The sequence below is a fragment of the Myotis davidii genome, unplaced genomic scaffold (genome assembly GCF_000327345.1).
Source record: "Myotis davidii unplaced genomic scaffold, ASM32734v1 scaffold96, whole genome shotgun sequence".
NCBI classification, from domain to species: Eukaryota; Metazoa; Chordata; class Mammalia; order Chiroptera; family Vespertilionidae; genus Myotis; species Myotis davidii.
Window position 1 is genome coordinate 2897437 of NW_006289416.1, and position 18086 is coordinate 2915522.

At 40.3% G+C, this 18086-nt stretch overlaps 1 protein-coding gene across 2 annotated transcripts in view; it reads left to right on the forward strand.

The window, feature by feature from the left end:
* MYOM1 (myomesin 1) overlaps positions 1-17310 on the forward strand; it is a 118683-nt gene extending 101373 nt beyond the window's left edge. For both annotated transcript variants that reach the window (XM_006761861.2, XM_015562699.1), the window contains 10 exons: positions 232-299; positions 3227-3340; positions 3961-4048; positions 5076-5114; positions 5205-5310; positions 8452-8618; positions 10995-11031; positions 11290-11312; positions 13552-13607; positions 16539-17310. In XM_006761861.2, the coding sequence (XP_006761924.1) occupies positions 232-299; positions 3227-3340; positions 3961-4048; positions 5076-5114; positions 5205-5310; positions 8452-8618; positions 10995-11031; positions 11290-11312; positions 13552-13607; positions 16539-16829 (989 nt within the window). In that variant the 3' untranslated portion in view covers positions 16830-17310. The remainder of the gene's footprint in view (positions 1-231; positions 300-3226; positions 3341-3960; positions 4049-5075; positions 5115-5204; positions 5311-8451; positions 8619-10994; positions 11032-11289; positions 11313-13551; positions 13608-16538) is intronic.
* The last annotated feature ends 776 nt before the right edge of the window (positions 17311-18086 follow it).

Here is an 18086-nt window from a genome sequence, read left to right on the forward strand (position 1 = left end):
CTGGGTTGCGGTTATGATCCTGGTCAGGCAAATATGGGAGGCAACTGATTAATGTTTCTCTCACACATTCATGTTTCTCTCTCTCTTTCACTTCCTGTCTCTCTCTAAAAAAAAATTTTAAATCAATAAAAACATCCTTGGGTGAGGATTAAAATAAAAAAAAAAGAATGAGCTTTGATTTTTGCTTTCATGACTAATAGGGTGATCACTGATATTATTAATATTTTCTAGGTCCACATTTTGCTGAGTATTTGAGCTGGGAAGTGACTGGTGAATGTAATGTACTATTGAAGTGTAAGGTAAGAAGTAGATAAATTTTTAACATTTGAGACAAGGGAAATAAAGATAAAATAGAATGTGAGAAGAGGAAGATCAACTTTTCATCTCTTCCATTTGAACCAAATGATAAGCAACACATCCTTACTGCTGAATGTTACTGTAATGTTTGGTTTGTAAGAAACATCTAACATAAAACAACATAAAAATATGGGAAGGCAACATGATCATTCTTATTCATTACCCACACCCTAGTCAATAAGGACAGACTATTCTGTGTGTGCTTTTAAGTAAGACTTTTTTTCAGAGCAGCTTTAAGTTCACAGTAAATTGAAGGGAAGGTACAGGGATTTCCCATTAACCCTCTGTCCACACACATGCACAGCTTCCCCCAATGACAACATCCCCCACCAGAGTGGTTCATGTGTTACAACTGATGAGCCTGCACTGACCCATCATTATCACCCGCAGTCTGTAGTTTACATTAGGCTTCACTCTTGATGTTGTACATTCTGTGGACATGGACAACTGTATAAATGACATGTGTCCACCATTATAGTATCATACAGAGTATTTTGACTGCTCTCAAAAGCCTCTGTGCTCCACCTGTTCAACACCCCCCCCCTTTATTTTTAAATTATTAATCTCAAAAGAATCTCACACTGTCTTCGTTTTAGGTCAAATCTATATTTTAAGTGGTAGATCTATTCCAGAATCATTCCAGCTACACTGCTTCCAATGAAAATTTAGCAATTCCCTATCTAAATTTTGTGACTAGTACGATAATACTTTTGTGTATTGGCCAGCTCTGCTACTGGTTTTGAGACCACCATGCTGCCATGAGGGAGAGGTAAAGTGTTTGCAGCCCAGAATCAATTGTTTAATTAGGCCTTTGGAAAGATTTAGAAGAAGCAATTCACATTGCGTCCTGAATTATTTTGTACCTTAGCACATGGTGTTCAGCTGAGTGAGTCATCAAAATGTTTTGGATAAGGAACTCTGCTGGATGAAGCTGAAGTGTGAAGGTTGTGATGGTGAACAGGTACTCCAAGGTAGAAGTGAGGCTTTGGCATTTGGCATGTAGTTGTCATATAAAAGCCAGAATCCAAGTGCCCCAGTCTCTTCTAGGTCTGATGAAATTTAAAGAAACAGCAGTCTACCATAAATGTATAAGAAAAATAAATTCTAGGTTTTATCCTCTCAGGAAATGGCAACGCTTAAAAAACAATTTCTCAGGCAGCAGCTAAAACCCTCACTACCTCTTCTCCTAGCTGTCCACTTCCATGTTGTCCCCTACTGACTTTCTCCTGCACACTGCCTACCCCATAAACCAGGGAGGCCCACATGTCCATCTTCCTTCTTTCTGTGCTACCTATTGCAGTAGCCTTCTGGGCGGTGAGCTCTAGTGTTCCATCTGATGGCTTTCCTCAGGAGAATTAGCCTCTTACCCAGCTTCTGGACAATCAAGGGGAGCCTAGAAAGAGGTTCTGAATTCATAATACTGTATTGATATTGTTACAATGTCTGGAATGGCTGCCTTCTTTCAGTTTCTCTGATAATATCTTTTCTCAAGGCCCATGTCAGTCATCTCTTCCATAAAGCCTTCTCCTTCTCAGTCTAGGTAGAATGAACCTTCCTCTGTCCTTTCATAGCTCTTTGTTGCATTATTATAGCAATTTACGTACATTTGGCAATTACATATCCATTATAGTTAATGCAGTGTGTGTGTGTAGCCAAACATTCAGACTCATGGAACTATCATGGGCCCCACTTGGAACTAGTCTATTCAAAAGACTATAAGGTAAGAACTCCAGGTTGCCTGCAGGGCGGTACGGGGCATTCCTCTCCTGTAGGAGTGCATATTGGAAGTGCCACCTCCAGATGACAGCTCAATTGCAAGGAGATAAGATCTGCTTTGGTCAGATATAGGAAACACCGTAGCTTTTAAAATACTTCACTCCCCGAGGTGCCCATACCCCTTGTAACAACTCCCTAGACAGAGCTTCCAGGGTCCCCACAAGGGACATGCACAAATTACAAGAATCAGTACACTCGGGGAAGCCCAAAGCTATGGGGTCCATTTCCATCCTGGGAGGGATGGATGCAGCTCTCCAATCAGGGGCACTTTCTATTGTAAGCAATGTCGCCTAGCAACACACGTTCTATAATTCAGAAACCAGTTTAAAGGATCATAAAGAGCATTTGTATTGGTTTTACTATGTTGTTACCAGTGCTGGTTCTTATTTTATTAACCAAAATGTTTTAACATTTTAAAACTTGAATGACCTTGTTTTTAATGAGTTATAATTGACATATAACCCAGAAGTTTAAAGTGTACAACATAATGATTAGATATATGTATAGTGAGATGATTAACTGAATAACTGGACAAATGTATTTACAAGTCCCCAAAGAGGAAATACAACTATAAACAAACAGATGAAAATTTGTAATCTTATTTTTAAAATTTTTAACATAACCCCCCTCCAAATTTCTTTGCAAAGCTTCATTTATCTTTTAAAAAATATTTAGATATATATTTTGAGGCTTACTTGTTCCGTTCTGTTGATAAGCCATTTGTTTTATCATGTGACACAGACCATACTTTAATCTGATAGGATTTGTCTTCCTATGGTTTTCAGATCTTTATTTTCATTTAAGTCCGTCTGTATGTTAGTGTGTATGTATCTATTTTTTCTTTTCTTGTCCACTAGCACTATTAAAGTCAAGTTTTACTGCTGTAAATAAAGATGCTACTGATTTAGGTTTATCCATTTGTATTCACTTTATTCTAAACTCTTTACCAGTTAAAATTGCTTTGAATTAATTCCTTTAGCATCTTCTAACTCTAAGGTTAGTGCTTTTCCTTCTATCTGAGGCCACATTAACAACTACTCATAAGAGTTGCATTCCCTTATTACAAGAAGTGTAATTATGGTTTTTCTTCTAGGTGGCAAATATTAAGAAGGAGACCCATATTTTGTGGTATAAAGATGAAAGGGAGATATCGGTGGATGAAAAGCATGACTTTAAGGACGGTATATGTACCCTGCTTATAACAGAGGTAGGTGACAATAAGTGTAAAATGTATACATTAGTTCTGCACCCTATTTTCTCTCCAGAACCAGAGACTAGATTCTGTATTCCTTTGTCCTGGGCATTTGTAGTATCTTACTTCTAACTGCTCCAAAGATCTGTGTCCTGACTTCATCTAAAAAGCAAGCTGTAGGAACACAAAAGCTTCTCTCACCTTGTGATATGCATGGATTTGTCACATATCCAACCAATATCAGCTGGGAATTAAGTGGATCCTTCTTCATTTGCTCTTAAGCCTAACGATAACTTGTTTCCCAAAAGTACAATCAGAATAGTATTCATATAAGTGTAGATTTTTATCTTCTTTTTGTTTAAAAGAGCATACCTTTCAAATATATGAAGGCAGAGTAAAAGATATGGACTTATTAAGTCTCAAATCAATTTTAGCCATAAAGGGTGAGAAATCAGGACTGCTAGGTCAATTTATAATGGATAGGTTTACCTGCAAACTATTCATCGCTCACATGGTTAAATGTTGTTCAGTGTGTGTTTTGATGGCAGTTCTATAAATAACAGGGCTTTAAAAATGCAAACACCAACTCTGAGGCCACGATAACCTCCAATGTGGTATATGTATCCCTCCCTTAGTTTTCCAAGAAAGATGCTGGGATTTATGAAGTTATTCTGAAAGATGACAGAGGAAAAGATAAGAGCAGATTGAAGCTTGTGGATGAAGGTCAGTCCAGCAGCTGCTGGGGTCTGTTTTGTGTGTTCTACATACAGGTTTCCAGAATTATGAGTGAGACTGAGCTGGTGATCAAAGTCATGCTGATTTTTTTATCCACAGATTTTGCTTTAATGGAAATTCCAGCAGAGTGAACTACTGTTATATTGAAAAATACTTCATTCTAAGTTCCCCTAGAAATCAGAAGTGTACTTTTGATCCTCAGAGAATTTATAGTCCACAGTCCACCAGGGGTTTATTTTCAATATAAATCATCATTTTTGTTCCAACCCTATAAAAAACGTTACAGGATCAAAAACTGTGAGAAGCATGTTGCAAAATAATCCACCCTTAAATGATGACAAGAAAGATTTATATATGAAACTCTAAGCCTCTAAGTTATTAGCAGAGCATGAAAGTAATTTCCACTTTTCAGAGACTACTAAGGACATAATACATCATGATAGCAAAGACCTATATGTGACCCACAAACTTCCAATTTTGTTCCTGAACAAGATCTTTAACAATATTGCTAACAAACAGCAGAAGTCTGACTTTGATTTCACCTTCCTAACTCTTGGTGGAGACAGGACTAACTGTGTTTATTGGCAAAAAACATTATTAGGCTGAAAAATACCAGATTTATAGATGGTTAATGTATTATGAATTGATAACACAGATAAGAAAACTTCCTCTAATAGGAACTAAGGCTTCCTGGGACTTAAGAAGAAGAGACTCTTAAAGCCAAGAAACTTCCTGGAAATCTTATTGTGGATCTTTCTCTAGAGTGTAAATGTGACAAAAGTTAGAGAATTGGAGGGGAAAATATCAAAATAAGAGCAAGGATCTTTTACAACTTGATAAAAATGGAATTATTCACTCCAAGAACACTTATTTTCAATTGGTCAACAAATTTATCTTGTGACCAGTACCCTCCACCAGATAGAATATTTTTGAGAGCAATGCTGATAGTTCTGAGATTTCACCTTAAAATGAGCATTTCTTTGCTAAAGTTTTATCTGTGAATCTCCATCCACAGCCTTTCAAGAACTGATGACTGAAGTATGTAAAAAAATAGGTAAGTTAAAATGTTCTCACCATGACAGTGCTTCATTATTCTTCTGGATGGGTTTACAGGTGTATGAAATATGCTATTTTCTTCTTTCAGCTTTGTCTGCTTCAGACCTGAAAATTCAGAGCACGGCTGAGGGCATCCGGCTGTACTCTCTTGTTACTTACTACCTGGATGACCTGAAAGTTAACTGGTCCCACAAGTAAGTAATGGGAGCTTAATTGCTGTGTAGAAATTCCTTCTCCATTGAAGTGAAGAAAAAAAAAGTTGGAAAAACAACAGCAACTCTCTGTACTCTCAGCTAAGGAGTCTTCTGACCTCTCAGGCCTGACTTGATGAGTATAGGACAGAAACACCCAGGCCACTCCCTTTGTGTGAGTTAGCACTTTGCCTCAACACATATAGGGTGAAACCGGTGAGGCCTAGGAGCATGTCTCTGTGACCGGGGAAGTGCTATAATTCGTGCACATCTTTATAATGTGATCTCCACCTCCAGACGGTTGTGTCTGGGCTCCCTCTGCTTTGCAAGTATCCAGAGCCAGATGCCGATTCTCTCTTTCTACACACAGCTACCCATGCTATGATCTGGAACAAAACTAAAGCAGCATGTACCAAGAGACACTAAATTTCCCACTATATTAATTAGTGGCCTAATTCACCAAAGAAGCCTAATCTGAGAAGTGTCCAGCTTTGTTATTGTTCTTTGTAGCAATTGGCATAGTTGGGTCATTGGCATGTTTCTTGTCCTCCCTCGGAAGGCTTTGAAGATCTCCAGATCACTTTGGGAAAATGTAGTTGAACTGAATTGAGCCTGAAGATCTGTTCTGATCTCGGGCTTCCTTTGTGGAGTTCTAGAGGGGTTGCATTCAGGTTCACCTCTGGGATTCCAAGAGCCAAAATGGGTTTGTAAGTCAAACCAGTTCTCCCATGTATACTGTGGATGTTATCCTAACCTCTGTGCTTCCTTGAAATTTCCTGAGCTGAAAGAGAGCAGCAGCCTGGCAGAGAAATCTGATGGGGCACAGCCGCCTTCAGCCCACACTAAGGATGCAGCTGACACTCATTCTCCAAGTCCGATGAGACCCCCTGAGCAGTAGGTCATTGCGGCACCCCCAGGAGGACACAGATAACAATGTTTATATCTTCCCTTCAGTGGGTATTTACAATATACCCGGTACTTCCAAGCCATTTAGATGTATGAATTCATTTAACATACCCAACTCTTTGGAGGAGATACTTCTTACTTCGGTGAAGAGGAAGTTTGGGCTGAGGGAGGTGACTTGCCTGAGGTCACACAGCAAAGTGGTGGATGAGGGCCAGTCCAGGCAGCCTGGCTCCAGAGGCCTCCTGTCATGGCACTGGCCCTGTGTTCAAGTTGCATTAGAAGTCTTAGTTAACATTTAACCAGAGCTGGGTCCCACAGAACAACCATTTGTGTTTTCTTTAAAATGACTTTCCTATTTTGTAGAACAATGTCTTATTTATTATTACTATTGTTAATTTCCTGAATTCTTAAAAAATGAGAAGTGAAAGTCCAATGTAGAATTCTTGGGGTTTCATTCCTTTATCCAATTTCTTTCAGAATATATTGTAGGGAAGTATAAATTAAAATAGATCAAATTCCAGGAAATTCCTCTGTGACATCTAAGACATTCTAATATATCAGTCTGAAGAATAAGAGAAAATGAGGTAATTGAATCATCAATCAAAAAGCTTTATACCTCATCTCTAAAAGAATTACTTGTTCAGAAAACTTAGAACACTGAGTTCTGAACAAATTGCTATTAGACTAACAAGGTATAAACTTCTTACATCACTTGGTTTACTAGTCATTTAAATAAATGTTTTTTGTGTCCACCCGCCTATGAAAGATTCAGGAGTCAAGGATTGTGTTCACTGTCGTTATGTAGGTATGTGACATGATGAAAAAAATACTTGAACTGGGTTTTAGTCTTGACATTGCTCCTCTCTTTCCATTGATATTAAGCAAGTTATTTAATTTTCTGAATCTCACTAAATAATACCTGCTTTATCTCATAACACTGATGGATCCAACAAATGAATGAAATTAATGGCACTTTGTAAACCATAAAGTGCTTTACAAATTTAAGGTACTATTAGGCATGTTAGCCAGAGATTAAAGAATTCAAACATTTATTATAGCAAAGCAGAGAACTGTCTGTCTAGCTCTCTAAGACAAATATATTGCTCAGGTTAAAGTCTATGGATACAGATGGGTTCCTTTGTCTTACATTTTATGGCATTTTAATTTTAATATCTTTTATAGAATGTGCTGTATAAGAAAAAGCTGACTGTTTGAAAACAGAAACTTTTTGGTGGAGATTTTTATTTTTCAAGGTTTTTTTAAAGTTTATTTTGCATATTGTAACTATAAACAGAATTAGAAAATACATTTATAATATCATATTATAAGTTATAAAGTATTTATAATATATTATCCATAGTTTTCCTAGTCATATTAGGAACATTTTGGGATTATACCTTAGTCTTTTCTCTTTGCATAATTGTTAATAAAATTAGGTAGTTCTAGTGCCTTTTCCCCTTATTTCTTTGAAGTTACTTTTAACATCATTGAGAGTACATCTACCTGTACCTTTCTCTTACTTCCTCTATAACAGCGACATTTCTAGATCCTCAGATCACAAAACAAAGGGTTCTATTTGCTTGTATTCTCTTGCAAAGAACACAATGCTTGGGTCTGCTCTTGACCTACTGTAGAACACTGCGAAACTCACATCCAGGAACAGAGAAGGTGCCTCATTCATTCTGGCAGCAACTCTTCTTTTCATTCACTCTTGGCCTTACTAGTGCATAATTACTTGTGTTTTAAATAGCTCTCTAACAACATATGTCAATAGATGCCAGCCACATGTGAACCTCCTTAGGTCTGTTTTTGATTAGCTTGTAAAATCCGATTTATATTCATAGAGCATCTGCATGAAATATACAGTAACATAATATGTTCCCTGGCCTTTTCACTTTAAAGATTCCCTTAGTCCTACAAATAAGCCCAAGCAAAAACAAAGATAATTAATACCACTGAGAAGTATTGATGTTGCAATCTGCCTGGGCCCCAGACTGCTATTGTGAGTTAAATGTGAGCCTCTCAGACGCCCTCCCTCACCCTTCACCCTGGGTCTTGAAATCCAAGTTTAGTGACTCAGGCAGGGCCCATCATTGCTCTGAAGCTGTGGACCACATGTGGATCCCATATTATTTGAAAGCCTGTAAAACTTTATGATAAGACCATCAATAAGGGACAAAGTAAAGGTCAGCTCTGGATGAAAGCAAACAATAACGATGTTTTCTTTGATTTGAACAGTGGGACTGCTATTAAGTACACAGACAGAGTTAAGAGCGGAGTCACCGGGGAGCAGCAGATCTGGCTGCAAATCAGCGAGCCCACTCCGAATGACCAAGGGAAATATGTGATGGAGCTTTTTGATGGCAAAACAGGACACCAGAAGACAGTGGATCTTTCTGGACAAGGTAAATGGATATTCTGCAGGTTCAAACTTACTATAGAGGAGTGGGCTTTTTAAAAAGAATGGTGAGCCCTAGTGGTTTGGCTCAGAGGATAGAGCGTCAGCCTGCGGACTGAAGGGTCCCAGGTTTGATTCCAGTCAAGGGCACATGCTCAGGTTCCGGGTTCGATCAATGGTTCTCTCTCATCATTGATATTTCTATCTCTCTCTCCCTCTCCCTTCCTCTCTGAAGTCAATAAAAATATATTAAAAAATAAAATAAATAAAAATAATGAAGGGTGATAAGAGGTCAATACACTTACCTATTGGAAGATGATTGGAGATTTTAGTAAAGCAGTTTAAATTCAACCACAGTGGTAGAAGTCAAGAATTTCAATGGTTGGAGAATCATTGAAAAGTAAGCACTACTCTTTCAAGATGCATACAAAAGAAAGGCAGATTGATTTACTATCACTTGAGCAAGGACAAACACTGGAAAAGCATAGTTTTTATGGGGATTGAAATGTGATCATGTTCATGGATTCCAAGAAATCCACTGAGTTGGAAGGACTAAAGATGTGAGTGAAGGAAATAATGATGTATCAGAGTTCAGAAGGATGGAAGGGTGGAGATCCAGGGCAGGGGTGGGAATAAGTGTGACTAAGCAATGACAAATACTGAGGACAGAAAGAAGCTGGAAAAGTTGGATCCTTATGGTTATCGGTTGAAAGAATGGGGGTGGAGGTGTGGTTCTGGAGAGACAAGGTAAGAGAAGAAAGTCACAGGAGATGAGGAAAAAGGGCTTCCACCTAAGAACATAGAAAAAAGGCGATGTGTAGCTATTACTTAAAACGTAAAAAGTTAAAACATACAGTCATAAATAAAAAATTAAAAACACTGTGTGCCATTTCTATCTCCTAGTACTGTATTCTTCATCTTATTTATTATTTCCTTAAAAAAATAAAATAGTCTGTATGACGTTACCGGAAAAGATTGGGGACTGACTTTTTCTTCCACTTCTTCATATATTAAAATATAACCTAGCCCTAGCTGGTTTGGCTCAGTGGATAGAGCATCGGCTTGCGGACTGAAGGGTCCTGGGTTCGATTCCAGTCAAGGGCACATGCCCAGGTTGCAGGCTTGATCCCCAGTGGGGGGTGTGCAGGAGGCAGCCAATCAATGATTCTCTCTCATCATTGATGTTTCTATCTCTCCCTCTCCCTTCCTCTCTGAAAAAAAAAAGCAACCTAAATATGTAATAGCTCTCACTGTTTTAATCCTCAGAGAGTAGATTCATAATTTAGAAAACAGTCTTTCAACCCTGCCTTGAGTGGTTTTGTAATGTCTCTTAACCTTGCCCCGCCCACCATAATTGCTGAAGGGTCTCTGTAGGGATCGAGAGGCTGCCCCCCGGGGCTACACTCTCTGGGCCACACTGTGTCTGAGTCACATCCCACAGTGACAGGGGATTTCTTCTGCAGACCATTGGATACTTTGAAACACAGTAGAAAAAGGAAAATAAGAAGTGGATAGATTTAAAACTTAAAATTTTTTTTCTGGCCCATCAGGGCTTAGTTAGCTACCCTGCTCTCAAGTCCCCCTTAAGCAAAAGGCCTAACTAGTCTACCTCCAGAGATGTTAAGCCTGGCTTTATGCTTTCGTTTTTCCCTCTGGAAAAGGAAGGGGGTGGACTAGTGTTATATAAATGTTTTCTGTACAATATTATGATTCCTAGACCACAGAGGCTCTTTAAAGGCAAGGTGGGAGGGACTTCAAAATGAAGTTGCCTTTTCAGCTGAAGTCTTCAAAGTGGCTCACCCTGCAGTCTCAGGGAAACAGATTATTTAGAACTCTGTAGCTCTCCTTTCCTCGTCTCGCTCGCCCTTTATCTCTTCTCTGCACAGCGGAGAAGCATTGTTTCAGGCAAGCACGGGCACGCCTGTGGCTGCAGGAATTCCTTGTGCTCTTTAATACAAATAGGTGGGCCAGGCCACGGGACATAGAAACATTTAACTGTCCAGCTAGGAGGCGATGGCTTATGGGATGATTTAATAAGAGAAAGGCCTATTTGAAGCTCAGGATGCTTATTAGACAACCAACTTTTATTTGAAGCAGACCTTTATTCCCTTTTTATCTCTGGTGGAGCTAATTCTTGGCCTTCCCGTTTGAAGAGTTGAAGGCCTCTCACAGAACTGAGAACTTCTAAAGTCCACTATTTCATATTTTCTACCTAGAAAGTATTTGCTTAAGTCCATCAAGTTGTAGAGTGAACACATAGGCACAGGGCCAGCTTATTTTTATCTGCACTGATCACATGGACCTCATGCTGTGAATTTAAACAGCCCCTCTGTGTTGTCAATTCTGGCTGAGCAAATTCTAACTTCTCTTTTTCCCCTTAAAGATTATGAGGAAGCCTTTGCCGAATTCCAAAGATTAAAGTAAGTCTTCTTCTGCCTCGCAAAGGCCAAGTGCATGCACTAATTTCTCTGGAACACCCTGGGTGCTGCTCCCCCGTCTGAGTAACAGGGAGGGGCTTTCCTTTAGACAAGGGCAGTGAAACCAGTGCTCCCCACTGCTGTGTTGAACAGCAGAATGTCTGTAGGGCCATGAGACACAGGCAAGGTTAGCTACTCTGAAACACCACTAAAGCCACATTCTTCTTTCTTTGTGTGTTTGTTTGTTTCTCTCAATCACAGACAAGCTGCCATTGCCGAGAAAAGTAAGTAAACCTTGTTCTTGCTTATTCCTAGCATAGTTTCAAAATGTAACTTTTATTTTCTATTATAACTGCAGATGGAAAAGAGTAAAAGCAGTTTTTTTTCCTTTTTTTTTTTTTTTAATCTTAGGCCTTCTACATATGTTTTCATTTAGTCTCTTGAGTAAGGATGTCTATTATGAAAAGAAGGTCTCAGGTTACAGTATAGGAATATCACCCAGGTCTTACCTTGAGCCAGCGATTTGGGAAAATCTCCAGGCTGCAACTCATAAAATAGGTTGTTAATCACCTGCAGCAGGCACAGCGTATCAGAAACATTTGGGTACATTAAAGGAAAAAAGAAATGAGAATCTGCGTACATTTATATGAGGTAAATCACAAGCACTCCCGGTGTCCCTGAGAGCCCCGCAGGAGAGACAACATTTCACTGGACACCGTCCCGGTGAACACACACCGAACTGTCAGGTCCACCCAGAAACGTGTTCTATCAACTGTTTGCTTCACACATAGAGATTTCGAGAAGGACTCGGTCTTATGGCATTCCATAAGTCACAGACTGATTCGTCATAATAACTCTGGTTCTTTAGCAGTGGGGGAGGCATGACTTGAAAAATGTTGAGGGTTAAAACTTCGAGTTGTCCTGAGCTGGAGTGGAAAGGGCCTGAGCAGGGGAAGGAGTAGGAAGTGAAGTCATCTGTCTGCCTCGCAGTGGCTCCAGGCGACTCAGAATGGAACTTTTCACCTTGGCCATGTGCTGCTGTCCTCCGCCTAAACTCCCGCTCACCCTGGCTTGTGAGGTGGCTGCTGGTGGTGAATAGGGCAGACGGCAGCACCAGGGGCCTGTGGGGAGTGTCCAGGGACAGGGAGTTTTTCTTGTTGGCACCTGAGTATGTCCCTCCCACTCAGACACACAAGCAAAACCAAGCCCGAGGCGGCAGCAGTTGACAGCCACGCCCCATTCTTGAACTCTCTAGTGGGCAAGAAGCCCAACCTTCCCTCCAGTTCATGAACAGTTTCCTAAGATCACTGGGTCACCGCAGTTTAGAGCTGGAAGAGATGTTAGAGCTTTTCTAGCTCTCTGTTTTTAAACTTTTACAAGCCATGGAACACTTAATTCACACAAAATCTTCCACACAGACCCCATATATAAAGTAGGTAAAGGCAGAGTTATCTTCATTGGCTCCTTGACTCAATACCCCATCTTGACCTTCTCTCCGGCCCCCTCAGAGGAATCCCATGGACTCTGTGCACATTTCTAATCCAACCCTCCCCCCATTCTATAGATGAGAAGACTGAGGTCCACACAGTGATGTGACACGCTTAATATCACACAGCAAGTGGCACAGGGACCCAGATGATGGCTTGGGCTTATAAGTGGTGTAAGGTGCAGTGAAATCAGTGGGAGAATGCAGTCAACACTCAGCTAAAGCTTTAGCCCGACTTAGTGGAGAAGGGAATTGTAGAAATATGGGTCAAGAGCTACACATTCATGAAGTAGGCCTACAAATGAGACAGCGGCAGCCATAGCATTGGTATCAGAGAGGGTGATTTTGAGTGAATTACAGAAGGCATCCTTCCCTGGGGCTGAGCAGTCAGTCACACACAGGATACATGGCTTGGCTAGGGAGTCAGCCCTGGATTTCACCACCTTGGCTGCACTTTGTCCCTTCACCTTGAAGCCTTTATACTCATGGCCATAGACAGCAGCCGTGCATAGTGCTACCAAGAACTATCAGGATACGAGAGAGGGAAGGTTTATAGGGAAAGCCTCAAAGAAAGCCCATGTCTGCACGAACCGCCAGATCTCCCTGACATAACACTTCCAATTATGCAACCTTTTTTCATCATAGGGAAGCCCATAAAAGAGGCCACACAGAGCTTGGAGGTTGTCCATAGTGATCTGCTCTGCCTCCTCGAGCTGAGCCCCACTGAGCTGCAGAGGGGCCAGGACTGAAAATAACCATGAAAATGATAGAGCGGGTCTTGATCCAACAAAGAGATCTCAAGCTGATATTTTAGGCACGGATAGAGGCTCCTGCACTCATGAAATATGTGTGTGAAGAAGGATTAACATTTCAGCATCACTGGATCATTTTTAAATTTTGCATGTTAAAAGCAGGTATAAAGTTACTGTAGGGAGAAGGAGACTAAATTGGAAAGTTAGTTCCCTGGGGTGGTTTTGTGAATGTGATCGCTGATGCTCAATGTTTCAGTGATTAACCAGAAATGCCTATTCTTGCAGATCGCGCCCGGGTGGTGGGTGGTCTCCCCGATGTGGTCACCATCCAGGAGGGCAAGGTAAGCATGAAGCGCTCCTGTCCCTGCTTCTCCCACACTAGGAATGGGTTCCAGTGCCTCAGACGTTGTTCTATCTTTTACGATACATACCATCCTATGCAGTGGCTGCTTATGCTTGACTTCAGAATAGCCAATACAAGGTTCAAAATGCAGCCATTTTTCCAATCATCTTAATATTTTGGGCCAAGCATCCGGATGCAAGTCTGTCTAATGTGGGCACATGTGGACCACTTAGTATCTTTCTAGAGTCACCCTCTAAAATCACAAGGAGTAGAAAATGTTCAATCATAACTACATGACAAATGTAACCAAAGGAAGAAGTGACTTCTAACACCTGGTGGCAAAGGGGCTGTCTTTTCAAACACCTCACCTTTGGAAGGAGACACGATGCTCCATGGATGTCGATAGGCTCTATTTCGGTTGAAAACTGATTTCTGTTCGTAAGTTTTAAATTAGTATCACCTGGCTCCATAATAATCTCTGAAAAGCAATGAACATATTTTCTAACCTGGATTCGCTTTCTTCATCCCTGTTTCATTAAAAACAGGTTTAATATCAACCCATGAACCAGGAGGTCATGGTTGATTTCCAGTCAGGGCACATGATCAGGTTTCGGGCTCAATCCTCAGTAGGGAGCGTGCAGGAAGCAGCTGATGAATGTTTCTCTCTCATCGATGTTTCTATCTCTCCATCCATCTCCCTTCTTTTCTCTCTAAAATCAATAAAAAAAAAACAAGTTTAATATACCAGTCATAGGGGTATTTATAGTAGAATAAAACCTTTTCTCACCTCAAAATGATAATGAAGACATATGATGGGTGATTGGAACTAGAGTGATAAAACAAGGTTTATCTAAAGTTTAGTGAGAGGTAGGTTTCATCCACCTGTGTTTCTTCATAGTGAAACAGGACTACAGTTTACTTTAAGCTCAACCATTTACAGGGTTGCTTTTGTTTTAAACTCTATTTTCCATTTTCCTCACCTAATGAGGTTCAAAATATGCAACTCACTGGGTCATAGTGAAAATTAAGAGACAGTGTATATGTGAAAATACTTTGTGATCTATAACTCAAATCTAGAGTATGGATAATAGTTTTCCATAACATCTAAGGTACTTAGTTTTGTTTGGTTTTGTTAAAAGTCTTAACCCCCAAGTAATCACAGTTTCCAAAACCTGGCCCACTTGGAGAAGACTAATGGCAATAGGTTGACTCATATTTTTCTTGAAATGTATTTGTAGAATAATTCAGTAATAAATGCTAATTAATCCTGGAAAGAAAACAGATTTCTTAATCTATGCAATTTTAAAAGATACTCTTATAGAAGAGATCACAGGTGGTCATGTAAGACTCTATAGAAGGACATTTAGAAGGATATCCTTTTCCCTGTGTGCCCTAGTTATTTTTCTTATAATTACTGGATTTTTTTTTTAAATATATTTTATTGAATTTTTACAGAGAGGAAGGGAGAGAGATAGATAGTTAGAAACATCAATGAGAGAGAAACATCGATCAGCTGCCTCCTGCACATCTCCTACCGGGAATGTGCCCGCAACCCAGGTACGTGCCCCTGACTAGAATGAAATTTAAAATGTGAAATAAATTCAACATTTTTGGCTATCAGGGAAATGCAAATTAAAACCACATTGAAATACCATAACACACCTATCAGAATTGCTAAAATAAAAAATAGTGACAACAAATGCTGGTGAGGATGCAGAGAAACTGAATCACTCACACATTGCTGTTGGAAATGTAAATCAAAATTGTACAGCCACTCAGGGAAACAGGTTGGCAATTTCTTAAAATATGAAACATGCATTTACCATATGACCCAGCAATTGCACTCCTGGGCACTTATCAGAGAGAAATTAAAACTTATGTTCACATAAAAACCTGTACACAAATGTTTCTAGCAGCTTTATTCCTAATAGCCCAAAACGGTCCAGATAACGCTTAGAGATATGACCACAACATGGCACATACTCAGTGATAAGCATGAACAAATCATTGGTACTTGCAACAATTTGGATGAATCTGCAAGGAATTATGCTGAGTGGAAAAGGCAATCCAGAAAGGTTACATATTGTCTGATGCTATTGATATAATGTTTTTGAAATTAGAAAATTTTAGAAACAGAAGACAGATTAGGAATGAGATTGGGAGATTGGGAGGTGGGGAGAGGTGGTTGTAAAGGGTAACACGAGAGATCCTGTGGTGATGGAAATGTTCTGTAGCTTGATGGAGGTGGTGGATACGTGAATCTAGACAGGTGGTAGAATTAAATAGAAGTAAACATACACAAATGAGTACAAGTAAAACTGGGGAAATCTAAATAAGATCAGTGGATTGTACAATGTCACTGTACGGGTTGTGATGTTATGCTGTAGTTTTGTAAAATGTAACTATGGGGGGAACTGGGTAAGGGTACACAGGATCTCTCTATTATTTATTACAACTGTATATGAAACAGATTGGGTAGAGTCTGGGGGAGAAATAAAATGAGAAAATGGAATTTGAAAATTAGTCACATTATCTGAAACAGCTGTTAGGGTTCTGCTGCTGGGCTCTGTGACGCAGTTGAAATGCACATGTGAGCAGGTGGTGATTATGGCAATGAGATGTCTCTACTGAGACAGAGTTTGAAATGCCATTTTAGAGTAAAAGGCCTCTATTGATGTGTTTATGAAAGTGAAAATGGAGATGGGATCTGGAATAAGCATTCTCAAATCCGAGTCCCTAAGAAACCTTCTCAGGTTTGTGTTCAAACTGTAACTCACACAGGTGCATATACATAACAAGTTCAAACCCTGATCCGGGAGGTTTATATTTATCCTCCGTTGAGTCATGCCACACCATCAGAAGAACTTTGAAGTTGGATCATCATTATATCTGATATCTCTCCTTTCCTCTCATAAAACCTGTTTTGCAGACACTTAATCTCACTTGCACTGTGTGGGGCGACCCGACTCCAGAGATCTCCTGGCTGAAGAACGAGAAGTCCCTGGACTCGGATGACCACTGCAACCTCAGGTTCGAAGCCGGCAAGACGGCCTTCTTTACTGTCTCCGGGGTGACCACTGCCGACTCCGGCAAGTATGGGCTGGTTGTGAAGAACAAGTATGGCTCGGAGACCATCGATTTCACCATCAGTGTGTTTATCCCAGAGGAGGAGGCGAGGATGGCTGCCGCGAAGCCTCAGAAAGGCGAAAAGTCCAAGTGATCAGACCCGCTGGGAGGGCACGCGAAGGAATCTGGCCTAGGCTACCTTGTGCTACTCGTGTGCAAATGGTTTGGTTAAGTGTAAGGAAGTCTTTGTGCTTTCTACTCCCTATTTTTGGTTTAGGGGAGGAGAGTGGGGATTGTCAAATCTTTTATTCATATTTTTTAAAAGCACCAACTAATATTTTAATAGTTAAGAAAATACCATTGGTAGCACAGATATTAGGAAAGGGTTTTAAGCAAAAGACCAGAAAAAGAGGGACATTGAATAATGATCAGGAAGCAGACGGATGTGCTGTGGAGCAGAGTTTGGATGTAGATTGCAGTTATGCTCCAGTATCTTATGAGAACTGGACTAGTTGTTAAGCAAACCAGTATGTTCGCGTGTTGTGGAGATAGCGGTGTGTATTTCGGTTGGCGGTCTTTTGATTTGGAGCCTCCTCGGTATTAATAAACAGTCCTCACACCTTTTCTCTTCTTCATCAGTGTTTCTCTCATTGTTACTGTTTGGCTACTCATTTGGGTCTCTGCTGCATCTCTCTTGTCACTTCTTGTAGCTCGTCTTCTGATTTAAATTCCTTTGGGTTTAAAGCAGTACCTTCAGAGTAACATCAGGTAAGTCACCCAAGGTCCATTGAGGTTCAGAGGTGTGAAATTGCTCTGTCACTGTACATCTGTTATCTTACTGGACAATTAATTTATTCCATTGTTAAGATACCCAAAGTAATTGAATGAGTTGTGTCCATTAAGGACAATAAAAGGGTCAGTGATGTCTAGTGCTAGAATTGGTAACTAAGGAAAAAAGAGCCCTCATTCTAAATTCAGAGAACTGCCAGATTCGGGGCCTGCTTTAGAAAGTTTGGTTCTTCTCCAACTCCTAGCCCCAACGCCCCCCCCCACCATCACACACACACACACACACACACACACACACACACAATTGCTCATACACCACTGGAGGAAAATAGTAATGGTGAAAACAGGTTCCTCTCTCCCTCTTCCTGTCAAGGGTCAGGAATGGGACAACAGACTCTCTTATACTGTTAGAAGGGGCACCTAAAATCCTCTCCTATGCAAAGTTCTGGACTGGAAACTGCATCTCATTTGACTGTTGCCAATTCCCTTGTCCAGCCAAGTACCCCAAGCTATTGCTGTGACATTGAACATGGGCAGGAGAGAGATGCTGTACTGTCACGAGCAGGCATGGCAAGTAATGAGATCCCTGAGAGTCCAGGGGACCCCATCACGCGTGTGTGTG